This window comes from Elaeis guineensis, chromosome 2 (assembly GCF_000442705.2).
Source record: "Elaeis guineensis isolate ETL-2024a chromosome 2, EG11, whole genome shotgun sequence".
NCBI classification, from domain to species: domain Eukaryota; kingdom Viridiplantae; phylum Streptophyta; class Magnoliopsida; order Arecales; family Arecaceae; genus Elaeis; species Elaeis guineensis.
The window spans coordinates 85,119,782-85,145,156 of record NC_025994.2 but is presented as its reverse complement, the minus strand read 5'-3'; the positions used below and the strand labels follow the sequence as shown (position 1 = coordinate 85,145,156).

Genomic DNA, 25,375 nt, shown 5'->3' with positions numbered 1-25,375 from the left:
AATTAATTTTTTTTTTGAAAATATGAATCCGTTTAAAATAAAAAATTTAGAATTTTCAACAGTGTGGGTCATGGTTGCGGCTAACGGTCGTGGCTCGTGAATTTAAGACCCATCGCATCCACGCTAGTTGGGCCTAACGAGAAATAACCATGCACGTAATTACATGGCTCTGGGGTCCCTTCAGCATCACCAAACTGAGTCCATCCATAATTGAATCAACAGAAATTCTTTGTACACGATGGGTCATATAAAAAATTTAATATAAAATATATTATTTTATATGATTGATTTACATAATTATTATTTTTTAATATATATTTAATATTTATAATTTATTTTTTTATTTAAAAATTTTAAATAATAAAAATATTTTTATTTTTAAAAAAATTAAAAATTTTATGTCCATATTATAACATCTTATATACAAAAAATAATAATTTTGATTTAAAAATATCATAATTTTTTTTAAAATAAAATATTTTTATCATTTAAAATTTTTAAATAAAAAAATTAAACTATAAATATTAAAAATATATTAAAAAATAATTAAAAAAATATTTTTTTATATTATAATATTTTAAATTATATTATGTTATTTTAGATCATATTATGATATTCTGTACATAAAAAAAATATAATTTGACGTAAAAGATACCATAATTTTTTAAATTATATTATAAATATTATATAAAAAAAATTATAATATATTATAAAATTTTATAATTTTTTAAAAATAAATATATTTTTATTATATAAAATTTATAAATAAAAAATTATAAATATTAAATATATATTAAAAAATAATAATTATATCAATCATATAAAATAATATATTTTATTTTAAATTTTTTAGACCGTCCATGGTGCCTAAAAACTTTTTCTGGATTCAAACAGGATTTGATGGAGACGGCCGGCCAAGTTCTAGTCATGGAATAAGCATCCATCCTGGACATTTTGACAGGTATCGGAATAATATTCCCAGAGCGCCCTTCAAAGCTTTGTGCTGGTCCCGACTCACGAAATTCCATCACCACCTCGTCAACTGGCCGACCAGAATACCCGCCCAACCGCGTGACGACACGATACGGATTTCTCCGACAAATCCGCCGGAAGATATCCACAATGTAATCTCGCCATAGATTAATCTCGTAGTAATTTCCACCCACTCCCTCCGGATTTCCCCAATTTACCTCCTTAATCAAATCCACCGAGAAAGCACGAATCCTCCCTATCGCTCTCCCTCTCCACCAGCGATCCATGTAGATCGATCTGGTCCTAGGGTTTCTGCTCTTCTTTTTTGGGTCTTTTTGAGGATTCGATCGGTTTGGGCCGGACAAATGGGGGACGTTTACACCAGTTTCGTGGATTTTATGCGGCGGCCGGAAGTGGTGGAGATGCTGATCGATATTTTGCTGTGCGCCGTGCCGATCTGGTTGGCGGTGATGATCGGGCTGGTGATCGGGTGGTCGTGGCGGCCGCGGTGGACGGGGCTGCTGTTCCTGGGGATGAGGAGCAGATTCAGGTTCCTGTGGACGGCTCCGCCGGGCCTCGGGGCCCGCCGTCTCTGGCTGGCGTTCACCGCCCTCTCAGTCTTCTCCGTGTGCCGGAAGCTCTGGTCCAGCTTCAAGGGGAAGGGTGAGGGCTCACCGGCTGCGGAGGACTCGGCCTCCCGGCCGGCGGTTTCCGTGTCGTCCGCCGAGGAGGACGGTGGTGGTAGCTTCAGGTGAGTGTGAATTCCTATTGGTTTCTTGTTTTTTTGGTTGTTTTCTTTGATAAAATTATTTAATTTACGCATTTATGGAAATTAGGAAAGTGAATGTTGTGCAAGATAGAGGGTTCTTTCGTTCTGAAAGAAAGATAAAGATTGGTAATTGATTAATTTTCAGGAACATCTTGTTTCTTCTTGGTGTATGTCTATTTATGTGACTGTGTAATTGAAAGATGCATCTTGTTTTTACTTTTTTCGTGTGTGTGTATATGTGTATAGAAAAAAAATGAAAAATTAAACTTAATCTTTTGAAGTCTGAGAAAATTTGAATTGTAGAAAAACTATGTTACAATACAAGAATTTATGTGTGTATATAATATTTTTCCCATCTCAACTTTCTGTCTGAAGAGCAGAGGTTTTAATTGTGAACCCTATCTTCTGAAATGGGTTCACTTTAATATGCTTAAAGTCACAATTTGTCTATGTCAAATTATAAAGGTGAGATCAAGGACTGTTGGTGCAAGGTGATTTCCGGGAGTATAGAGATAATAGAAGTAGCTGGTTGTGTTCTGAGACTACTCGGGCTTCATGCATATTGAGTAGAGCCAGCAATCATATGCAGTGGCTCACAATTGTATGAGAGTTTCAAATGGGCCTTGTCTCCTGAAACAAGAAGGTTACCATTGCACTTTCAGTGTTTCTCTTGAGGAGCATGGGGACTTCTTATAAAATCTTGAAGATTAATAACACAAGCAGTGGACAAGAGAGAGCAAGTTAGAGGGAGAAGCAACTGGTCACTACCGTGATGTCTTTATTTACATTGAGATGCATGGGCCTAGAAAGTTGATTGAGAGATTAGAACTTCATGCTATCCTTCTTTGCTTCAGTGGCCAGTATGAACTTATAATGAATGGCTGATGCAATTTACTAAGTATTGAAGAGTATGCAACGCAAACGAAATTTGACAGATTTTTTATTGGAGGATGTACGGGAAATGTGCGTTGATAGGATAGCCTGTCGTAAGACTTTGTTTAGTTCTTTAGTGGAGGCTTCTCAACTTCAATTTTTTTCTCTGAGGCTGAACTCATTTGTAGGAAAAAGATAAAAATGATTTCATTGATATTGATGATGGTACTTTTGATGCTAATTACATATTTCTGGATCAAAGCTCAGGCTTCAAACTGGGAGCAAAGTGATTGGGGGAATCATATATTTCTTGAGGGGCATATGCTTCAAATAATTAAAATTAGTCCACTAGTTGATTACCTTTCCCGTCACTGTTTTGAAAAGTAGCCACTTGGACTGCAGATGCAGCCACCCAAGCTTGGTCACTCAGTACCCAACCACTTTGGCAGCTTCTCATGTTGGCCAACCACTTTGAAAGAGCCTCCATGGCCAGCCTAAACACAAGCAACCCGAGCACAACTGGTTTGAACAATACTGTGGAGTTGGCAAGGTATTGGGCATGGTTATTAAATGGATTAAATAACCAATATCATTAATGTTGAACTACGCACCAACTTATTTGAAGTATTTATCATGTTTCTGTTAAGATCAATTATCATTGTTGCATAACAGTAAACATATCATGTTACACTACAATAGGTTCTTAAATAAATGTTAAAAATTCTATAATTTATCTTGTTCTTTTAGTTTGTTGACTTAATTTAATTCTATAGCAACTTAGTATTGTGGATTTTTAATTCCTATTTTTAAGTACAACAAGTTTAAGTGGTTGCCATAGTGATGAGCTATCTCCAGGCAACCTGCATATCTCAACCTCCATCAAAAATGTTTAGTTGAAGATATCCATATTCTCAATGTAATTCTCTTGTCTTAATGTGGGAGCAGTGTTCTTATAAAATTCCAAGGATATCCTCACAAACCATCAATCGACTTCACTATCAGTGTTGGACAGAATGCATTGTTTTTCCTTAGCTTTTTGATAAAAAGATGTCTATGCATATGCTTTCCAACAACTGATACCTTTTGGTTAGTTTAACATTGAATTGACTTAAGCATTCTGCCTCCATAATTATGAATCCTGCTTGATGTATAGTTATGTTGATGAGCTTTACATTTGAACTAGTCATTCTCTGATGGAACCCATGCGTATTTCATTCGAATTTAACACTGATTGATGGTTTAGTATGACTGTATCCCAGGGCTTTCAGTTTCGACACTCTTGGCCTTCAAGATTGATATATCTAATAGTAGTGTTCAGATCATTCATAATATATTCTGACCACCATCATGGTGCATTAGTTCATTTATCTAATCTGGAAAGGGGATGAACTGCAGTTATACCTGGAATGTCTGCCAAACAGCTAAACAAAGGGCTGGATTGTTGTACTTGACTGTTCTTGTCGATAGTCTTTGTCATGGGATAATGTGTTCCTTAGTTGGATTGGAACAAAGCTATCCAGCATTTTTATTCCATCTAACTTTTGAAATGACCAAAAAATCCCTCCATGAGCTATAAGAGAAAAAGCAGTGGCGTACTTCTCTTTTTTAACCAAAGTGTTACTAAAGAACTTTCAATTGTACTGTGTTACTATGTTACTGTTAAAAGAATTATTCTCTTTAAACCTGAAATCAACTAGTGTTTGAGAATAAAAAAGTCTTCCTAGAAATGCATTCCTATTTCCAAGCTAGGCCTCTGAATTTGCCTAGAACTATTGTTTCATGTGTTTGCAGTACATAAAAGTGCTTTCAATGCGGTCTGCCTTCATTGTAATGGTTCACTTACCCATGAATTGCAGACTTCCATTTAAGACATCAACATGTACCTGGTAGCAAGAATTTTCTATTTAGGGTGGTGAGCCTACCTTTTGAATCTCCTTGAAAACTTGTTCCTGTGCTCGCCTTATAAAGTGTTCTCTTATTAAAAATTTTAGGAGACCCACTTTCCCGAACCTGGACTTGAGACTGGGATCAGTCATAAAAAAATAATACACCGTTATGAGTGTGATTGGTGCAGAATTCAGTAGGATTAAGCTAAGAATCCCTATTTTAAATCGTGAGAATGCTAGATCCAGCTATATGAAAGGAGTAAGAACGATCATAAGCACATCAGAATGCTTATGAACTCAATGCATATCTTTGTTGTTACTTAAACCGTAAGTCTACAGAATCATTACTGACCTAAGAAAAGTAGGACTGAGATGGTGTTGCCATGAGATTTAGTTCTTGATGAGATCACTTGGTGCTCAGGATATGAATTAGTTGCATTGCTGGACTAAGCTATATGCGTCATGTTGTATAAGCTTCATTTCACAATGTTTTCTGCAACATAGTGTTCGCTTATGTCTCATAAAATTGTCCTTGTTGCTACGTTCACGATGTATTTTTCTGGGAAATGTTGTCGATTAGAATAAGCTGTGACTCTTTCCAGGACCATTTTGGACTGGGAAAGGATTGACTGGTATGCAACTTCCTTTTTTTGGGTTAAAACTTGAGGATTTGTATGGCGCATCATGGCACCTTCACCTCTATTTTTTTGTTTTCTTATTTTTGAGTGAACTATTGCATGTCTTTGACATTCAACATGCCCTAACTTTCTTTGTACCATGTTTCTCTGGATCTACTAGTGGAGCTTTCAAGGGTGGGCATGATGTTGTTGCTGAGAAAGATTTGGAGCATCTATTGTATCTTTTGGATGGTAAGGCAGGAGTTGCTGTATGGCAGAATCAGATGGAACGCACCACACCAAACATGATATACCAAGCTTGGCGTCATGAACCTGAGGTAAAATATGGTATTTTCACACTTTGAACAATTACTGCTACAAAATGGTTTCAGTAACTACATCACTTTTGAGAACATTTTTGTGTGCAACTGTGTCTCTAACATTTTTGTGTCGCATGCATGTGCTTTTGTCTTTCCTGCATTGTGTTGGTGGTCTGTCTTTTCTTTTACTATTTTGGAATGTTTTCTTCATTAGTCCATTTTATTTTCCTCATTCGGACAGACTTTTCTAGTTTATTATTTTTTCCTCTACTCATTTAGAAAAAAAATGCCATGAAGTTCCTTTGCTTTATTTCTTTCTCACATAGTCTGTGTGTTTGACCATATCATAAGCACTAGTATAATTTGTCAATAAATTCAAGATTCTGTTGTTCTCTTTTGTTCATCAGGCGGGCCCCATAATTTTGCGGAGCAGAACTGTATTTGAGGATGCAACTCCTGAATTGGTCAGAGATTTCTTCTGGGATGATGATTTTCGACCTAAATGGGATCCCATGCTTGTATACTTTAAAACTTTGGAGGAATTCCCTCAGAGTGGAACAACAATTGTTCACTGGATAAAAAAGGTTTTCAGCAAGCATCACTTATGCAAGTGTTGGTTCTCAAACTTATAATTGCACATACCAAAAGTTTGACTTGATTGCTTATCTGTCATTTCCAGTTCCCATTCTTCTGCAGTGATCGAGAATATATAATTGGTCGACGCATATGGGAGTCTGGAAAGACTTACTATTGTGTGACAAAGGTATTGTATGACAACTTTCTAGACTAGTTGTGGTTATATGACTGAGCTTTTAGTCAGCACATATGTTATATGATTGATGCATTTGGGTTTTGGAAAGGTCTGCCTGACCTGTTCCTAACTTGTCTTACTGGCATCTGAAATCCAGCAGTTATAATGATCCTTACACCATAATGTTAATGTGAACAGCAGCCATCCATGAATATTTTTCACTCTGTTTTGAACTACGTAAACTTAGGAGGATGATTGTATTTCATCACATTCTGCATCTTTAGTTTGAGATATATACCATTGCTGTTATCTGGCAGAGTTTGCACCATCAGGTATTGGTACGTTGTATCCTAACTGCCTTTGTTGTTTCTCTAATTAATTTATAATAACATCTTATTCTACAGGGTGTTCCTTACCCAGCTCTATGCAAGAACGAAAAGCCAAGGCGTGTGGAACTGTTTTTCTCAAGTTGGCGCATTAGAGCAGGTATATAAAATATATGCTTATCAACGTATCTCAAGAATTCTGACTGACCAAAATTAATTTTGTGTTTCCTGTTGAATCAGATATTTCCATGGGATGCTACTACGACTATATTTTAGACCAACAAATATGATTTGACTGAACTCTTCACAATATGCTAGTTATGTTTGAAACTTTACTTCCCATTTAGTGAGCTATTGTGGACTTTTGTTGGAAACCATGGCTTGAAATGAGTTATGCCAAAAACCTTTGTACTGATGATAGATTTGCAATCATCCAGCAGATGAAATCTCATGCAGATCATTTGGATGGATAATTCTGATCACCACGGTTTTCTTTCATTTGGTGTTTGGATTCTACGGATCAACTATTTTATTGCACGTATCATGATGGATCTTATAACATTGTTAATACATCTTTCTTGTTTTCATTCACATGAATGCAGTGGAGTCGCGAAGACAAGATGCACAGCTTTCTGCATGTGAAGTAACTCTTATTCATTACGAGGATATGGGCATTCCAAAGGATGTTGCAAAAGTTGGAGTTCGTCATGGGATGTGGGGAGCTGTTAAGAAACTTCAATCTGGTATGAGAGCGTATCAAGTGATGAGAAAAACAGACATAACCCCGTCCAGGAGTGCACTCATGGCATGCATCACCACAAAGATCCCGATCGATGGAACAGTTGGACTCTTAGACCCAGAACCAGAACCGTCCAATGCATCAGAAGCAGGTAACAATGATGATGCTCATGAGGTGCATCAGGGAATTGACTGGAAATGGGTTGTTATTGGTGGCACGGTGGCTGTTGTCTGTGGGCTTCAGACCGGTCTAATTGGTAAGGCTCTGTTATTTGGAGCTGCAAGGAGGCTTGCAAGGAAGTGAGAGTTACCTTCTGTGCGGAATGTGTTTTGAGGGACCAATCTCTGATTCCTATTTCAAGTACGGGAATGTTATAGATGATGGTAAAGCTGCTTATTTATTACATTTTATAGTCAGGATTATAGCTTTGTGTTGCATTGCTGTCTGATTTCTCATCATTTTTGATAGTATATCTATTAGTCTACTAGGTCGACTTGATATGCATGCCGTAACTGACCCATGTCTATGGTATTGTGTCGTGGCTGGTTATAAGCATCAACTGTTGAATTGGTCACTGAACCAGGAATAAGGTAGGTAATTGAGGAAAAAGTTTTGTAGTTTATATTGGTGAGGCTTATCTCTAGGTCTTATCATTTTAAAGAGCTGAAAAGTTATTCTAGATTGAAGCAAAGATTCCAATATTTCTTCAAGAGTATTAAAAACCATTTGGAAAATGTAAATTACTCCAGGAATAAATGTAAATTTAGAAAATCTACTATATGAGCACGTGTTTATAAAGACTTCCCCTTTTACTTCTCATGTACATGTTTTAAAAGACTTGTATCAACTGATAAAATATGACTCCCATGAAGTTTTGGTCCTGGAGGAACCACATGCATGTATCAAAGTGCAACCAAGAGCTGCAACCACACACTACTGTGGAGGAAATATAGAAAATTAGAGCAGTTTAGGGGAGTATCATGTAGGACTGCGATACCTGCTGTCAGGTTTCGTCAAAATATTTATGAGGAGAAATACCTTCATGCTTAATTTAGCGCTTACATTATAATATGTACATAAATTATCCTGATAAATTCAAGTTTTCAATTTATATGAGTTTTTTTTATGAGAGTGAGAAATGCAGCGAAGTTTCAAAGTTAACAGCAAGAGCCATCCCTCTCAATAAAATAAAGGGTGGCTTTGCCTCCTTTCTTATCAGAAAAAATAAACGAAAGGAAGAGAGAGAGAGATAACAGTAAGAGCACATTCTTGTGACCGGGGAAGACATTTTTCATTAGGATTAACATGTACAGCTGTGCATAGCCCTGTAAGCTACAATCACAAAATAGGCTAATTTTGTCATTCTAAGGAAGCTTTTCTAGGATTAATTATATCAAATGCTGGAAACACCTTGTAAGGTTGAGGCCGGTGGTTGCAACCACTATAAAGCCTGTAGCCCTCTTTAGTGACAGATAAAACATGTTTGATCATGAACATTTGTGGTCAATTCAGAACAAATTATCTCAAAAACTCCTTGTTGACTCCAACTAAGATCCAGTAGCAACTTTATCTCCAAAAACAAAGAGAAAATTCTCAAACGATTATGAGCACATATAAAACTTGTGGGCGGCTATAAATTTCTATGAGAATGCTTGAAGTTTTCGACATTTCTTGTATTCTTTTGTTTCAGATTTTATTCGTTCATTAGGATCCCTGTACGGTCGTTTCCAGACGGTTTCAGAGTTGATGGAAACAAAAATGTGGAGGAATCACAGGTTGCTTAAGCTGACTGCAAATTAAATGCTTGCGTTTCTTTAGATCTATATTAGCCTTTTGAGCATTCTCTGACATACCACATTTCATCTAATTATGTTCTATATTTTTTCACTGACACTACTTGGATTCGCTTCTGATAGAACAGTTCTAACTCATTGCAATTAAATCATTCGATAACACTGTTCTTACAGCAACAAAACCCAACTAGACACAAATTAAGCACTTATTCCAAGGTGGATTACTTCTGGCTCCAAACTAGATCCTTCTCCTTTATTATTATTATTATTATTTTGGTAAGATCCTTCTCCTGTATTCAGTTCAACTGCAAGGAACTGCGTTCCTTAGCCTTGGCATTCAGATACCCCACAAGCTCATTTAGGTTCTGATCGGAACTCCCACCCTCCCTCAATGCTTTCTTGGCCAAATCCCTCAATCTCCTTGAATTCTTTCTAATCTCCTCACTCTTTTCTCCATCCATCACCTCCCTTATGCACATCTCGACCTCATCCCTCATAAAGATCCGCTTCTTCCCTGCTCTCACCCTCCTGCCAACCCCCCAGATATCCTCCACATACTTGGCATTCGTCGGCTGGTCGGTCCAAAGCGGCATCGCAACCACCGGCACCCCCAAGCTCAGCGTTTCCAATGTCGAGTTCCAGCCGCAGTGCGTCGCAAAGCATCCAACGGCCTCATGGGCCAAGACGACCAGCTGCGGGCTCCACTTCACCACCAGTCCCTTCTCCGGTGGCTCTTCGATAAATTCGCGGGGGAGGGTCTTCTTCTCGGGGGCCCTCACCACCCACAGGAAGTACTTGTCGCTCGCCTTGAGGCCACAGGCCAATTCCTCCATCTCCTCGACTCCTAGTGATGCGAAGCTGCCGAAGGACACGTAGACCACGGAGCCAGGTGGCTTCGCATCGAGCCACTTGATGCAGGTATCCTTCTCGGCTTCCAAGATGCTCATGCCGTAGGTGTCGCTTCCGCTGTGCCTGTCCACGTCCATCAACGGCATGCATGGCCCGATGGTCATCGCATGCATATATTTCTTCAAGCATGTTACCACCTTGACAAAAATCGAAATCTTATTAGTAAAGGACAATGTTGGTGTCGAGGAAGGAACAAGTCTTTCCTGACTACAGTTGTTAAAAAAAAAAAAGGATTAAATCGCAGAGTTTGTGAATAGTTCTATGGCTGTTTAACGATTTAATATGAATTGTACAACTCCGTCAGTGATGGAGCTTTTTTTTTTATTGATTTATAGAATATTGAATAATTGTTTAATTTACAATATTAAATCAACTCCATACTTATTAATCATGAACACATATGATGTTAAAGGTTACTGTTATAAATTTGTCGCCACTATTTGCATTTGATTATCTCTAAAATAGCTGAGGACTTGGATAATCTTGTATTGCTTCAACATGCTATGCACTTGGCAGAACTTTTCTATAAATTTATTTCTAGAGATTTTCACCAAATTTTCTATAAATTTTCCATATTAGACTATCTATTTTAGTCGGATTTCTATAGTTATAGTAGAATATTCTAGCATATTTTCTTATCATTAGATCTTATTTTGACTAAGATTTATAACAAGTTTAATGCATATGCTTCTGATACATTTTATGAAAGAAGCTGATATTTTCAGATATTAATAAAAATTCTCTCAAAAACCTTTCTTCATTGTTTGAAGGATTCTCTAATCCAATTTACTTTCAATTTATATGTTGATCTTTGAAGTTTAATCCCAGTGACCAAATCATTCTTACTGTTGTAACAGAAAGACGTCATAGACAACAAAAGGATAACACCCGAAAGTTGCAACAAATCCTAAAGAGTCAGTAAAACCTCTAATTTACCAAAATGGCATTACCTTTTCAGGGTATATCTTCTTAATATTGTATATCAAGTAAAATATACATCACACTAATATAAATTCAAAAGAATAAACATAAAATGGTGATAAAATTCAGTCTACTTATCTATCATAGTATTCATTTGCGAGATCTATGTGGCATGCATATATACATTTCTCGCAGTATTATACGTTGGCAAACCTTGAATACTTATATAATATAAAAAATCTATTATATAAGATAAAAGAGTCCAAACAATACCTCCTTCTCATAGCCTTTTTAGGTGGAATCTTGGATTGCTACCAATCATACACATGGACCATGGCCCATATAGACTAGGAATATAGCAATACGGCCCATTTGGATTGACCTTAGTTTAATTCTAATATTTGTGATTAAACTTGAATTTATAATATTTATCATTAGATTTGAATAAATTTGGATTTCAAGCCTTGCGAGAATGTCAGAGTTTAGATAAGAGAATATATGAGGACTCATGCAGATATGTGTTTATCCCTCATACGATGCGTGTTAGATGTACGCCCTAAAAGTCAATGTTGGCTGATGATGTGCAAATCTTAAAATTTGTAAATAAAACCGCAAGCGCACAGTGTGCAGAGTAGCACGACCAGCGAGTACGGGTCGATCCCACAGAGACTTGGTTTAAAAATAATTTTCAAATCTATGCTCAAGCGAGCTTTAACGAAAATCAAAAGTCGGAAGTTGTTTGCTAAAGACAATAAGACTAAGGATATAAGATTTTTGAATCCACTAGATCTAGATTAGGGAATTCTACCTAGAATTTTTTTTATTGATCCTAACGACTACTCTTGTCTTTCCCAAGCATAGATTATGAAGGGACTAAGGCCTAACGATAACCCATCAAGATTCTTTACAGGGGAGTAGTAACTAGGATCTCTTAGGATTTTCTCCTCCTATGCACTGAATCAAGCATGAACTATGAAGGGACTCTGACCCAACTGTAGTTCATCAAAAATTCTTGGCAAAAAAGGAAGAAAAAGAAACCCTAAGAAAAAGAAAGAACCCTATGTAAAATCCCTACTCATGATCTAGCTTCATCGCAAACCCTAGAAGGGATGCTTAGCTAGACATGATCTAAATCTACTTGCAAAATTTAAATACAGAAAAATAAACTACCCTAATTTCATAAATTAAACTAACCTAATTGCATAAATTAAACTATCCTAATTGCAAGAAATTAAACTGCATAATTTAAACTAACCTAATTGCATAAAATTAAATTGCATAAATTAAACTATCCTAATTGCAAGAAAAATAAATTGCATAATGTAAAGAGATAAAATTACATAAAAATAAGATTTTATATAAAAAAAATTTATTACAAAAATCTCAAAGCTTGAAGCTTGAGAAGAAAGCTAAAAACCCACTATCTAGGGTTACAAGCTTGATCGAAAGACCAGACTCTCTAAAACAAGGGCCTTTGGGGCTTTTTATAGGCATTTGGGGGTTATAAGGTTTTCAAAACTTTAGATGTGGGACTAAGAGGTTTTAGAGGGCTGTTAGGGGGGTTTAGGGGCTCAAATCTCGCTCAAAAAGCACTTAAATCCATCAAAAAATTCTAGAAATTATTTCAGCCGTCCGATCTTCATCTAAAGGACCCAATTCATCTAATAAATCAAGCCAGGAATGATTCTGGGCCGTCGGATCACGATCTGGGTGAAGCGCTGCCGTTGGATCGCGCTGCAGAGATGGGATCAGGTCGGATGCGTCGCGGACCGTCCGATCAAGGCGCTGGAAGATTTTGTCCGTTGGATCGCGCTGCAGAAGGATCCCGTGTTGTCCTAGTGTTTTTTGATTCTTGCAATTGCCTTGATTACGGTTGGATCTTGACTGGCTGCGATGGTGGCCGTCCGATGACGCAAAAATATGGAGCGTTGGATCTTGATCAGAAGATCGGACCATTGAGTGATGTGAAGTTACCAGGTTGCCCTTCGGACCTTCTTCTCTCTCCTCATGAGCCCTGGACCGCGCGCATGGATCGGGCTCGTGATGCATTGCGGTGAGTCGAGACTCACTGATTGGTTGGTTTATGATGCGCCGATGGGTCCATGGTCCATGTGCCTGTTGCTGTGGACCAGGCGGCTAACCAGATCACCAAATCAGTTGATTTTTGACCAATTTTGACCTGATTTGACTCGGGTTTGACCCAATTGAGTCTTCTTTCTTCATTCTTCAATTCCTGGGTCAATTTAACTCCGTTTTGCGTAAAATTTATGTCGTTGGAATTCTCTTTTCTTGTTCTTTCTATTGATGACCTCTTCTTCTCAAAATATAATAACAAGTATCAATTTCTTAATAAAGTTAGATAATTTAGATATTAATTGATACTTTTTATATCAATTTGTGACATAAATCACACCCCCCAACTTAATCTTTGCTAGTCCCTTAGCAATGTACCAAAATAAGATCATATTCCAAAAAGATCCTTCCTTTGCAAATTAATTTAAGATCGAAATTCAAGAAGTTTTCTAGTATTACTAAGTAATGAGCTTCGAATTAGAATCGGTAGTCAGTCTACTTATGAGCTTTCTTAGAGTACACTTAAAGTTTTATAGCACTTGTGTGAGTGATAACTAACTTAGTATTTCAATATTAACTTGTACAGACCAATTGTATCATTTTTCATAACTTAGTTCGATTAATTTTCTATACACCCCAGATTAAACAAAGAACTAAGGTAGCTTTCACACTGTTTTTTTTTTTTTTTTTTGAGCATCCTGGCCTTCCCACCACCGTTTGACGCGAATCTCAACACTTGACTTAGGTGAAGAGACCCGGTTACTAGGCTTAGGGCAATCCACATTTACTCTGTGTTTTGTATTTTATTTCAGGCAGGTAGCTCTTTCCTTAAATTCAAATTTTTCAATTGGGGTGTAGAGAAAATTATCTAATTTAAATAATACTCAAATCCTTAATTGGCCTTACAATTAACACCTACTTTACCTTGTTAGTGTGCATGTGCAATTGGAAGTGCTAATAGTCTTTAAATGACCTAGGCCACCAAGAGTCTAACCAGCTAATCTTCTTCGTGACTCACTACATTTATTAGCAAATACTTTCTAACTTACTCTTATTTCTTTTCTAGATTAATTTATTTCAAATTTTTTTTTACATAAAAATAAGATTTTATAAAAAAAAATATATATATATATATATATATATTAAATGCAAGAAATAACTCATAGTGGAAGGAAAAGAAATGATAACACCTGATTTTGTTCAAGCTCTCCCCCCAACTTGACCGACATTGTCCCCAATGGAGTTTATCTAATTTATTTGTCCTAAGCAAACTGAAAACAAAGAAAGCATTAGAAATTAAATAAGCTGGGTTGCCTCCCAGAAGCGCTAAGTTTAATGTCTTCAGTCAGACCAAATCTCGAAGTAATTTAATCAGAATAAGTTGGTTCATAAAGAACCATGGCATCTTCAACAGTCTCGACAGGTAATTTCAAGAATGGTTTTAATCGTTGACCATTAACTTTAAAGATAACACCATTACTTGGGTTTTCTATCTCAACAGCTCCGTGTGAAAAGACTTCCTTTACTAAAAATGATCCTGTCCATCTAGACCTAAGCTTTCCTGGAAACAGATGTAATCTAGAGTTATATAAGAGCACCTTTTGTCCGATATTGAAAGTTTTTCTCATAATTGATTGATCATGAAATGCTTTGGTTCGTTCCTTGTATATCTTTGCATTTTCATAGGCTTCATTTCTAAGTTCTTCTAATTCATTCAACTGAAGCTTCCTATGGTTTCCAGCGTCGTTCAAATTTGTATTTAGTTGTTTGATGGCCCACATGGCTTTGTGTTCTATCTCAATAGGCAAGTGACATGGTTTACCAAACACAATCATATAAGGAGACATTCCTAGATTGGTCTTAAAAGCGGTTCGGTATGCCCAAAGTGCATCAATTAATTTCAAAGACCAATCTTTTCTATTGGCACTAACAGTTTTTTCCAGAATCTGTTTGATTTGTCGGTTTGACACTTCAACTTGCCCACTAGTTTGAGGATGATATGGTGTGGCCAATTTGTGGGTGACATTATACTTTTTCATCAATATTGTAAAAGGTCGGTTACAAAAATGGGTTCTCCGATCACTAATGATTGTCTTAGGAATACCGAAACGGGAGAGAATATTTTCTTTAAGAAACTTCATGACCATTTTGCTATCGGATGTTCTACATGCAATTGCTTCTACCCATTTTGAAACATAATCAACTGCTACTAGAATATATTCATTTCCAAAGGAATTTGGAAATGGTCCCATGAAATCGATCTCTCAAACATCAAAAACTTCAACTACCAAGATTGGGTTGAGTGGCATCATGTGTCGCTTGGTGATTCGACCTATTTTCTGACATTGAGCACAACTTTTACAATATTCATGAGCATCCTTAAACAAATTGGGCCAATAAAAACCACATTGGAGAACCTTAGCAGCAGTTTTCTTAGACGCGAAGTGACCCCCACATGCTTGATCATGACAAAAAGATAAAATATTCATGACTTCGTTATCTGGGATACACCTTCTAATAATTTGATCAGGACATTGTTTAAAAAGATAAGGATCATCCAAATGAAATACTTCACTTGGGCAAAGAATTTATATTTATCCTGCTTAGTCCAATGAGAAGGTATCTTACCTATGACTAAATAATTTACAATATCAGCAAACCAAGGTTCAGTAGACACAGACATGAGTTGCTCATCTGGGAAAGATTCATTGATGGGTGGTTCACTAGATGGTGCGACTGGAATTCGGGATAAATGATCTGCTACAATGTTCTCAGTGCCTTTCTTGTCCCTAATTTCTAGGTCAAATTCTTGAAGGAGCAAAATCCATCTGATTAAGCGTGCCTTGGCATCCTTCTTTGCTAGGAGATGTCTAATGGCTGAGTGATCGATGTAAACAATGGTGTGGGTCCCAACCAAATAAGATCTAAATTTCTCTAAAGCAAAGACAACGGCAAGGAACTCCTTCTCAGTTGTGGTGTAGTTAAGCTGCGCATCATTTAAGGTTTTACTTGCATAATATATCACTCTAGGCAGCTTATTTATCCGTTGACCTAAGATTGCGCCCACCACATGATTGGATGCATCACACATTAATTCAAATGGTTCAGACCAGACAGGAGGATGAATGATTGGAGCTGATACAAGTGCTTTTTTTAGAAATTCAAAAGATTCCAAGCACTCATGAGTAAATTCAAATTTGGTATCCTTTGCCAAAAGATTAGTCAGTGGACGTGCTACTTTGCTAAAGTTGGCAATAAATTCTATAGAATCCAGCATGACCTAAAAATGAACATATTTCTTTCACAGATTTAGGTGGTGGAAGACTTGCAATTAGATCTATTTTGGCCTTGTCCACTTCAATCCCCTTTTTAGAAATGACATGGCCAAGAACTATTCCCTATTTGACCATAAACCGGCATTTTTCTCAGTTGAGAACTAAGTGCTTCTCCTTACATCGTTCTAGAACTAATTGCAGGTGATTCAGACACTCGGAGAAGGTTAGGTCAAAAACAGAAAAGTCATCCATAAAAATTTCTAGAAATCGTTCTATCATATCTGAAAACATGCTGATCATGCATCTCTGGAAGGTTGCCGGTGCATTACATAGTCCAAAGGGCATTCGTCTATAGGCAAAAGTACCAAATGGACAGGTGAATGTAGTCTTTTCTTGATCTTTAGCGGCTATGGGGATCTGATTGTAACCGGAGTATCCATCAAGAAAATAGTAAAACTCTTGTCCGGCTAGTCTTTCCAACATTTGATCAATAAATGACAAAGAAAAGTGATCTTTCCTTGTCGCAGCATTCAACTTTCTATAGTCTATACAGACCCTCCATCCCGTTTGGATCCTAGTTGGGATAAGTTCGTTTGCATTATTTTGGACCACTGTTACCCCAGATTTCTTGGGTACTACTTGAACTGGGCTTACCCAAGAGCTATCAGAAATAGGATAAATTATTCCACTATCTAGGAGTTTCAGAATCTCCTTTTTAACTACATCATTCATAGCTGGATTAAGCCTTCTTTGGGCTTCTCTTGTTGGTTTAGCCTCTTCCTCTAAGTATATTCTATGTTGAACTATAGAAGGGCTTATTCCTTTGATATCTGCTATGGTCCAACCTATTGTTTCTTGATTTGCTTTTAGAACTGATACTAACTCTTCCTCTTGCTTGGGATCTAGGTCTGATGCAATAATTACAGGCAAAGTTTTTTGGGTCCTAGATATGCATACTTGAGATGTTCTGGGAGGGGTTTCAGTTCTAAAATGGGTGCTTCCTCTATCGATGGTTTAGGTGATGATTTCACCATCTCAATGATTGATTCAGTAGGAAGTGTCGATTTCTGATTAATCTGATTTTCTTTAAGTATTTCATTGACATCCTCAGACTCATGGATTAACCAGGGGTTAGACTCTAGGTCGACTTCATCATCACTAATGTCAATGGATTCATAAATACCATCTTGGACTACATTGACTTCAGCATGAGAAGATGATTCCTGTTCTAAGTTAAAAACATTAAGCTCAATGGTCATATTCCCAAAGGATAACTTCATTAGACCATTTCGACAATTGATTTCAGCATTGGCTGTAGCTAAGAATGGTCTTCCTAAAATGACAGGTATATGTCCTTTAGGATTCGCAACTGGCTCAGTCTCTAAAACAATAAAATCTATAGGAAAAATAAAATTTTAACCTTTATCAGAACATCCTCGACCATTCCTTAGGGATCCTGAGAGATCTATCGGCTAACTGTAATGTGATCCCAGTAGGTTGAAGTTTTTCTAATCCTAGTTGTTCATACACCGAATATGGAAGGATATTCACACTAGCTCCTAGATCTAGCAAGGCCTTTTTTATATTGGTTTCTCCAATAACACAAGAAATTGTTGGAGCTTCAGGGTCCTTATATTTAATTGGCACATGGTTAGATAGGTATGAACTGACACTTGCAGCTAAAAATGCTTTCTTTGGTACATTAGTGGTCCTTTTCCTAGTGCAGAGATCTTTTAAAAATTTGGCATAAGTTGGAACCTGATGGATTATATCTAAAAGAGGAATATTAACTTGGACTTGTTTAAATACCTCTAAAATTTTATCTAAATGTTCAGATTTATTAGATTTCAGTCTGTTTGGAAAAGGAGCTCTAGGACTTTTAAGTACTGGACTAGGTGAATTTTCAGTTTCTGGTGCTTGAGGTTGAAAGGTAGTAGTTTTAGAAGTGACTCGGCAGATGAGTCATCTATATCATCAAGTGCAACTACCTTATTATCTATTTGTTTTCCTGATCTTAAGGTATGAATGGCATTTACACCATTAACTTGGTTTCCTTGTTGGGGTCGTGGACCATTTTGGTTCCTAGGATTTGGCTCAGGTTGGCTAGGTAACCTACCATGTTCTCGTTCACTAATGGTCGAAGCCAGCTAACTTACTTGCATTTTCAGACGGGCTATAGCTTGGGTGTTATTATTTATGAGTTGATCCGTGGTTTGCATAAAGCTGGTATGTGTCTTCATCATGGCTTCTAGGCTTTTCTCTAAAGAGATAATTTTCTTGTCATTATCATGAAAGCCTGGCGGGTTGTTCATCACTGGGTTGGACCTTAGATTTTGCTGATTGAAATTTGGATTGCCTACATTAGGATTCTGGGACCATGAGAAATTCAGGTGATTCCTCCAACCTGGGTTATATGTGGGTGCATAAGGATTGTTCAATGGTCTTGATAGGTGGCATTCACCTGTGCACACTCATTCGAGTAGGAACATTCTTCTAAGACATGGTCTGGTGCATTGCACCCTTTACACATGGATGCAGATATTTGATTTACATTGGCTGGTCTCTGTAATTCTAAGGCTTCCAATCTACGTGTTAAGGTTGCAATCTTGGCCTCTGATGCTAGGTTGGTTGAATTTGATGCATTCCTCCTCTTGAAGGTGTAGCTTTATCAGGTTCCCTAGTTGTTTCCCACTGTAAATTTTTTCGGCTAGGTCTTCTAAGAATTGCCAAGCTTCAGTAGTTTCTTTGTCCATAAATTGGCCTTGGCACATTGACTCTAGCATGATTCTTGAGTTTGAATCTAACCCCTCATAGATGATCTGACATAGTCTCCAAGTTTCTATTCCATGGTGTGGGCATTGGGTCAAAAGATTCTTGAAACGATCAAAGTACTTCCAAAATGATTCACCAGCTAGTTGATAAAATTGATTTATTTCATTCCTAATCCTAGCTGTTTTATGATGGAGAAAATACTTTTTTAAAAATATTCTCACAAAGCCCTCTCAGTAGTGACAGAATAGTTTGGCAGACTATAAAGCCACTTCTTAGCATTGTCCTTAAGGGCAAAGTTGATTAATCTAAGTTTGACCTCATCCTCTGTTAATTGCAGTTTCATGGTTGCACATACCTCCTCAAATTCTCTAATAAATATATAAGCATCCTCTAATCCTGTGAATTTTGGAAGCATATTTATGATTTGAGGTTTGATTTCAAAATTGTTAGCTGTGGGTTGTGGCAACCTGATACAAGATGGTTGGATGGAGCCAACTGGATAACACAAATCCTTAAGGGTCATGGTTGGATTGGTTCAGCCATTGGAACAACAGAAATTGACTCAATTCTAACTAGACGACCGACACTCTTCTCCACACACGAGGTGTACGGTTCTCGATGTTTATATAATTTTTTTTTATAAAATTTTTTATGTATAAAAAAAAGAAAGAGAAAAAATTTTAAAGAGAAGATCCTAAGGAGTCTAAATCTAAAGAAAAGTAACCAAATTAATTTAAATTTTAATAATTTTTTTTTCAAACAAGTGAAACAATAAATTAAACTCAATCTATCCTAGGGTTAACCTAAATCTAGACAGCTCCTAACTGTTCCAAGATGACCCTTCAAGCCTTCCAAGTGGAGATTGATCAACTAGTTAGCTAGGTAAGTATAAGAGGTGGGAGGTTCACTCATCGTTGCCTTTCTAGACACCAAACGAGTTGGCCAGGCCAGCAACTGAACCAATTTAACAAACCACCCTCAGGGACTTGCCTAGACACCAACTAATCAAACAACTCAAACTTGGTAGAACTCTTAGGGTTCCTTGTCCTATTGAGCTCGAATTCCTTAATGTTGACGTCTAATTGATTTTAAGATTAAAGGTCTAGGTAATGCAATATGATGGAGATGGTTTTTGGGCTAAGGAAGGGTAATGAAATCCCCACCTTATCTTGTTAATGGGTTGATGCCCTTAGATTAATTATGAAAATGCAAATGCAAATAAACAAGATGACCAAGAATGTAAAAGATTTTAATTTAGAATTTTTTTTTTATTTTGATATTTTACTTCACGATTATGAAATATCTTTTGTTTTGTTTTATATATATATTTTTTTGATTAAGTAATTTCAAATGATTAGGTCTAAAAGCAAAAGTAATTAACTCAAAATAATAAAAGAGAAATTAGAAGCGTACCTGAGTTTTCCAGCAATCACCAACTAAATATAGAAACCTAAAGGAAAAAGAAAGAGAGTTATAAAGCACGAAGAATAAATATTTGAAAATAATTTAAAATGCCAAATCCCCGCAATGGCGTCAAAAACTTGATGTGCAAATCTTAAAATTTGTAAATAAAACGCAAGCGCACAATGTGCAGAGTAGCATGACCAGCGAGTACGGGTCGATCCCACAGAGACTTGGTTTAAAAATAATTTTCAAATCTATGCTCAAGCGAGCTTTAACGAAAATCAAAAGTCGGAAGTTGTTTGCTAAAGACAATAAGACTAAGGATCTAGGATTTTTGAATCCACTAGATCTAGATTAAAAATTCTACCTAGAATTATTCTTATTGATCCTAACGACTACTCCTCTTGTCTTTCCCAAGCATAGATTATGAAGGGACTAAGCCCAACGATAACCCATCAAGATTTTTTACAGAGGAGTAGTAACTAGGATCCCTTAGGATTTTCTCCTCCTATGCACTGAATCAAGCATGAACTATGAAGGGACTCTGACCCAACTGTAGTTCATCAAAAATTCTTAGCAAAAGAGGAAAAAAAAGAAACCTAAGAAAAAGAAAGAACCCTATGTAAAATCCCTACTCATGATCTAGCTTCATCGCAAACCCTAGAAGGGATGCTTAGCTAGACATGATCTAAATCTACTTGCAAAATTTAAATACAGAAAAATAAATACCCTAATTTCATAAATTAAACTAACCTAATTGCATAAATTAAACTATCCTAATTGCAAGAAATTAAACTGCATAATTTAAACTAACCTAATTGCATAAAATTAAATTGCATAAATTAAACTATCCTAATTCAAGAAAAATAAATTGCATAATGTAAAGAGATAAAATTACATAAAAATAAGATTTTATATAAAAAAAATTTATTACAAAAACTTCAAAGCTTGAAGCTTGAGAAGAAAGCTAAAAACCCCACTATCTAGGGTTACAAGCTTGATCGGAAGATCAGACTCCCTAAAACAAGGGCCTTTGGGGCTTTTTATAGGCATTTGGGGGTTATAAGGTTTTCAAAACTTTAGATGTGGGACTAAAAGATTTTAGAGGGCTATTAGGGGGGTTAGGGGCTCAAATCTCTCAAAAAGCACTTAAATCCATCAAAAAATCCTAAAAATTGTTTCAGCCGTCCGATCTTCATCTAAAGACCCAATTCATCTAATAAATCAAGCCAGGAACGATTCTGGGCCGTCGGATCACGATCTGGGTGAAGCCTGTCGTTGGATCGTGCTGCAGAGATGGGATCAGGTCGGATGCATCGCGGACCATCCGATCAAGGTGCTGGAAGATTTTGTCCGTTGGATCGCGCTGCAGAAGGATCCCGTGTTGTCCTAGTGTTTATTGATTCTTGCAATTGCCTTGATTGCGGTTGGATCTTGACCGACTGTGATGGTGGCCGTCCGATGGCGCAAAAATGTGGAGCGTTGGATCTTGATCAGAGAAGATCGGACTATTGAGTGATGTGAAGTTATCAGGTTGCCCTTCGGACCTTCTTCTCTCTCCTCATGAGCCCTGGACCGCGCGCATGGATCGGGCTCGCGATGCATTGCGGTGAGCCGAGACTCGCTGATTGGTTGGTTTATGATGCGCTGATGGATCCATGGTCCATGCGCCTGTTGCTGTGGACCAGGCGGCTAATCAGATCACCAAATCAGTTGATTTTTGATCAATTTTGACCTGATTTGACTCGGGTTTGACCCAATTGAGTCTTCTTTCTTCATTCTTCAATTTCTGGATCAATTTAACTCCGTTTTGCATAAAATTTATGCCGTTGGAATCCTCTTTCCTTGTTCTTTCTATTGATGACCTCTTCTTCTGCAAAATATAATAACAAGTATCAATTTCTTAATAAAGTTAGATAATTTAGATATTAATTGATACTTTTTATGTCAATTTGTGACATAAATCAGCTGACGCATACCATAATCCTAGGACATATTTTTATACTTGACGGATATTTTTTATTACCAATCATGTTGTATGTATTTATGATTTGTCATAGAAATTAACAAAGATAATTTTATATATTCTCAAGGTGTTGAGAATTTGAGATATATATTATTAGTGGTTAATTTCTAAATACTTTTGATTGTAGGATCATCATGGAGGACGGTAATCGATCTAGTTAAAATCGATGCATGAATCATCTCCCGTTCAGACAGATGAGTCTTGAGTTTGCAGTGTGGAGATACTGAAGTGAGAGTGTAGGTGGTTATTAGAGAATAACTTGCATTGAGTATAACCAATACGAAAAATTACTTGGATGTCTACTCACTCGTCAATGATTTTCTTAATGCTGTAGTGGTGTGAGTGGTCCTTTGATCTGTGGTGCCTTGGCTATTCGCAGTGAAGCTGTTGTAATTTGACTGTACGTTCATTTCATCCCTAGCCATTCGGATTCTTGCTGTGTATATTGGCTACAGTGGGTTCAGATTAGCTGTTTAGAATAGGATGCATCTTGATAAAATTTATCGATCTTGATAGAAAAGTAGTCCTATACGATTCGTGAGACTGAGTTCAGGAAGTCTTTGATTAGAGTAAATGTAAATACTGAAAAAGAGTTTCCATGAGATTCACATATGAACTTGAGTCGAACTAATCTGACATATGACTGACGATGAAGTTTGACGAGTTCTCTATGACTGTCATCTAGTCGAAACTCACGATAGAGAGATTGTATCACATGGTAACTTCACCTAGGGATTCATTCTTTTATTCTGCTAGATTATCATTATATGCTGCTAGACATCACTGATGGATTATGAAAACTTCTTAGGATAATTTTTGGATCAACGATCTTTGTTGGGATGAGTTGGAATCATTCCAATTCATTGAAAGGTGTTTCGATGATACTGTGATGGAGATCATGATATATCTAATCACTAGACAGAATAGAACCTGAAGGGTTACACACAAAAAGAGCTTAACATGATCAACGACTTGAATCATATTCGAATTATCAATTGGATTGATGGTTTAAAATTTAAAAACTACTAATTTGTAAGTGTTTCAGATTTAGTAACTGCTAATTGTTAGTAGAAGAATTTAATTATAAGTATTGTAATTTAATTAGATCTAATTAAATTATAAATCAAGTTTTAATAAATTTAAATCAAAATTAATTTAATTGATCTTGATTTAATTTAAGACTAATTATATTTAATTATCTAAGTTAGACTTGAATTTCAATCCTGATTGGATCAAGCCTTTCGAATTTGATTCGAACTGGGCTCAAATTGGACTTGATTTGAATCCAGATTGAACCCAATTAATTCTAACCACCTGAGCCCATGTTCACCTAGGCTTCTCTCTCCATCTGGCTAACCAAGAGGGGTGTGGGGCGTTGAGAATTGCTGCACATTTCTTCTCTTGTGTGCGTGAAGAGATATGGCACCTTCCCTTTCCTTTTCGGATAAGAAACAATGCCATTTGAATTCTAATTTGATTTTGATTCAAATTAGATCAATTCTTATCAGACAAGGGAGTTGGTTTGGTGTTGGGATGAGTTGTTTTGTGCGAAAAAACAAGAAAAGAACAGAGGGCATGCATGAGGTGGTTCTTCTGTGGGTTTTTCATCATACCGCAAGCCTTTTTCTTTCTTAATGCCATCCTTCTTTCCAGATAAGGATCGATCAAATTCAAATTTGATTTCAATTAGACCAGATCTGATCATATTTGGTTTGGGTGGTGGCAAGTGTTTTTGTGTGACAAAAAAATAAGAGAAAGGAAGGGGTGTGCGTGCATGAGTTAACAGAAGCTTTTTTCTGCCTTGCTGCTACCTCTTCTTCCCATCGCCATCCCTTATTCCTCATTGTGCAGACCTTGTTCTCAAATTAGATCTGAGAAAGAGAGAATTTAGAGAGGGAAGAAAAAGAAAGGAATTGTTCCTATTCTTTTTCTTGGTGTTGTGCAAGTTTCCTAAAAGGTTTTGTGCGAAGGGTTCGTGCAACAACCCTGTTTCTTCCTGTTCAAGAAAAGGTGTCCAGATCCAAGTCGAGGAACGAAGTCTGTAAGGAAGCTAGCACTCTGGGGGCTTTGAAGTTTTGATCGAGATCATCTCCATATGGATATCAGTAGAAGTCGGACGTTTACACGGCTCAGACGAAAATCCTAGACATCCGTAGGATCCGAAGGAAAGTAATCAGGTATGAAGATTCGATCTCCTGTTCAACTTTTTCTTTTTTTCTTTCTATTTTCATATTCATGGTGATGTGCTCGTATGAAGATCCAGTGCATAGTTTTCAAATCTAATCTAGTATGTGTTTAAATTAAAAAATATTTTAATTTATTTTATTTTCATTGTGCATAAATTCTGATTTATAAAAATTTTAAACTATACGTATGAAACCACCACACATTCTAACATAGTATCAGAGCCATGGATTCAGATACAAATACGAATTGATTCAGATTTAAAATTTGATTTGCAGAAATCAGATTTGAAGATTAGTTAGCTGCTAGATATTATTCTGACAAACCATTGCATAAAGTAATGTAGAATGTTAACAATAGTTAGATCTGAAAATTTCAGCATGTTGTAATCTAATTACAAGGTTGTTTTGGATTTGAAATTATTTCAGATTTGAAATAAATCATGATTGCTTCAGATCTGAAATTAGTTTTAGATCTCAAGATATCAAGTAAGATTTGATTTGGATTTAAGTTTATTACTGAATTTAATTCATATATATGATATATGATTACATGTATAGATCTGAATTTTTATTCATAGATCTAATATTTAATCAGTTATACATAGCTGATATATTAGCTTAAAATATCTTCGAGCTTAATATTCGGATTGAGTTTATCACCATGGCCATTCGATCATAAGAGGAAGCAGAGATTAAAATCTCTTTCTTGTCCAATCGATGTATTCTTTTATGACGTATAGGGGTGCCGCTGTGATCATATCTC

The 25,375-nt window shown here is 36.5% G+C and overlaps 2 protein-coding genes and 1 non-coding gene across 4 annotated transcripts; 2 read left to right on the top strand and 1 right to left on the bottom strand.

Annotated features, from left to right (window-relative positions):
• Nucleotides 1–1,068: 1,068 nt before the first annotated feature.
• On the top strand, nucleotides 1,069–7,690 carry LOC105056016 (uncharacterized). Of its 2 annotated transcripts, none has more exons than XM_010938081.4 (6): nucleotides 1,069–1,723; nucleotides 5,299–5,455; nucleotides 5,845–6,021; nucleotides 6,117–6,200; nucleotides 6,593–6,674; nucleotides 7,117–7,690. In XM_010938081.4, the coding sequence occupies exons 1-6, from the start codon at nucleotides 1,338–1,340 to the stop codon at nucleotides 7,554–7,556; spliced, it is 1,326 nt and encodes a 441-aa protein (XP_010936383.1). In that variant the 5' UTR covers nucleotides 1,069–1,337; the 3' UTR covers nucleotides 7,557–7,690. The 2 variants fall into 2 exon arrangements, with proteins under 2 accessions (XP_010936383.1, XP_073108094.1); XM_073251993.1 differs by lacking the exon at nucleotides 7,117–7,690 and adding an exon at nucleotides 6,755–7,031.
• A 1,516-nt stretch (nucleotides 7,691–9,206) lies between these two features.
• On the bottom strand, nucleotides 9,207–10,158 carry LOC105056007 (mogroside I-E synthase-like). The gene has a single exon (XM_010938070.4). It carries the CDS (start codon nucleotides 10,066–10,068, stop codon nucleotides 9,343–9,345), a length of 726 nt encoding a protein of 241 aa, XP_010936372.2. The 5' UTR covers nucleotides 10,069–10,158; the 3' UTR covers nucleotides 9,207–9,342.
• An 8,907-nt stretch (nucleotides 10,159–19,065) lies between these two features.
• LOC140855908 (small nucleolar RNA R71) lies at nucleotides 19,066–19,172 on the top strand. Its single transcript, XR_012139352.1, has one exon. It is a non-coding gene; the product is annotated as a small nucleolar RNA R71 (small nucleolar RNA).
• Nucleotides 19,173–25,375: the final 6,203 nt, after the last annotated feature.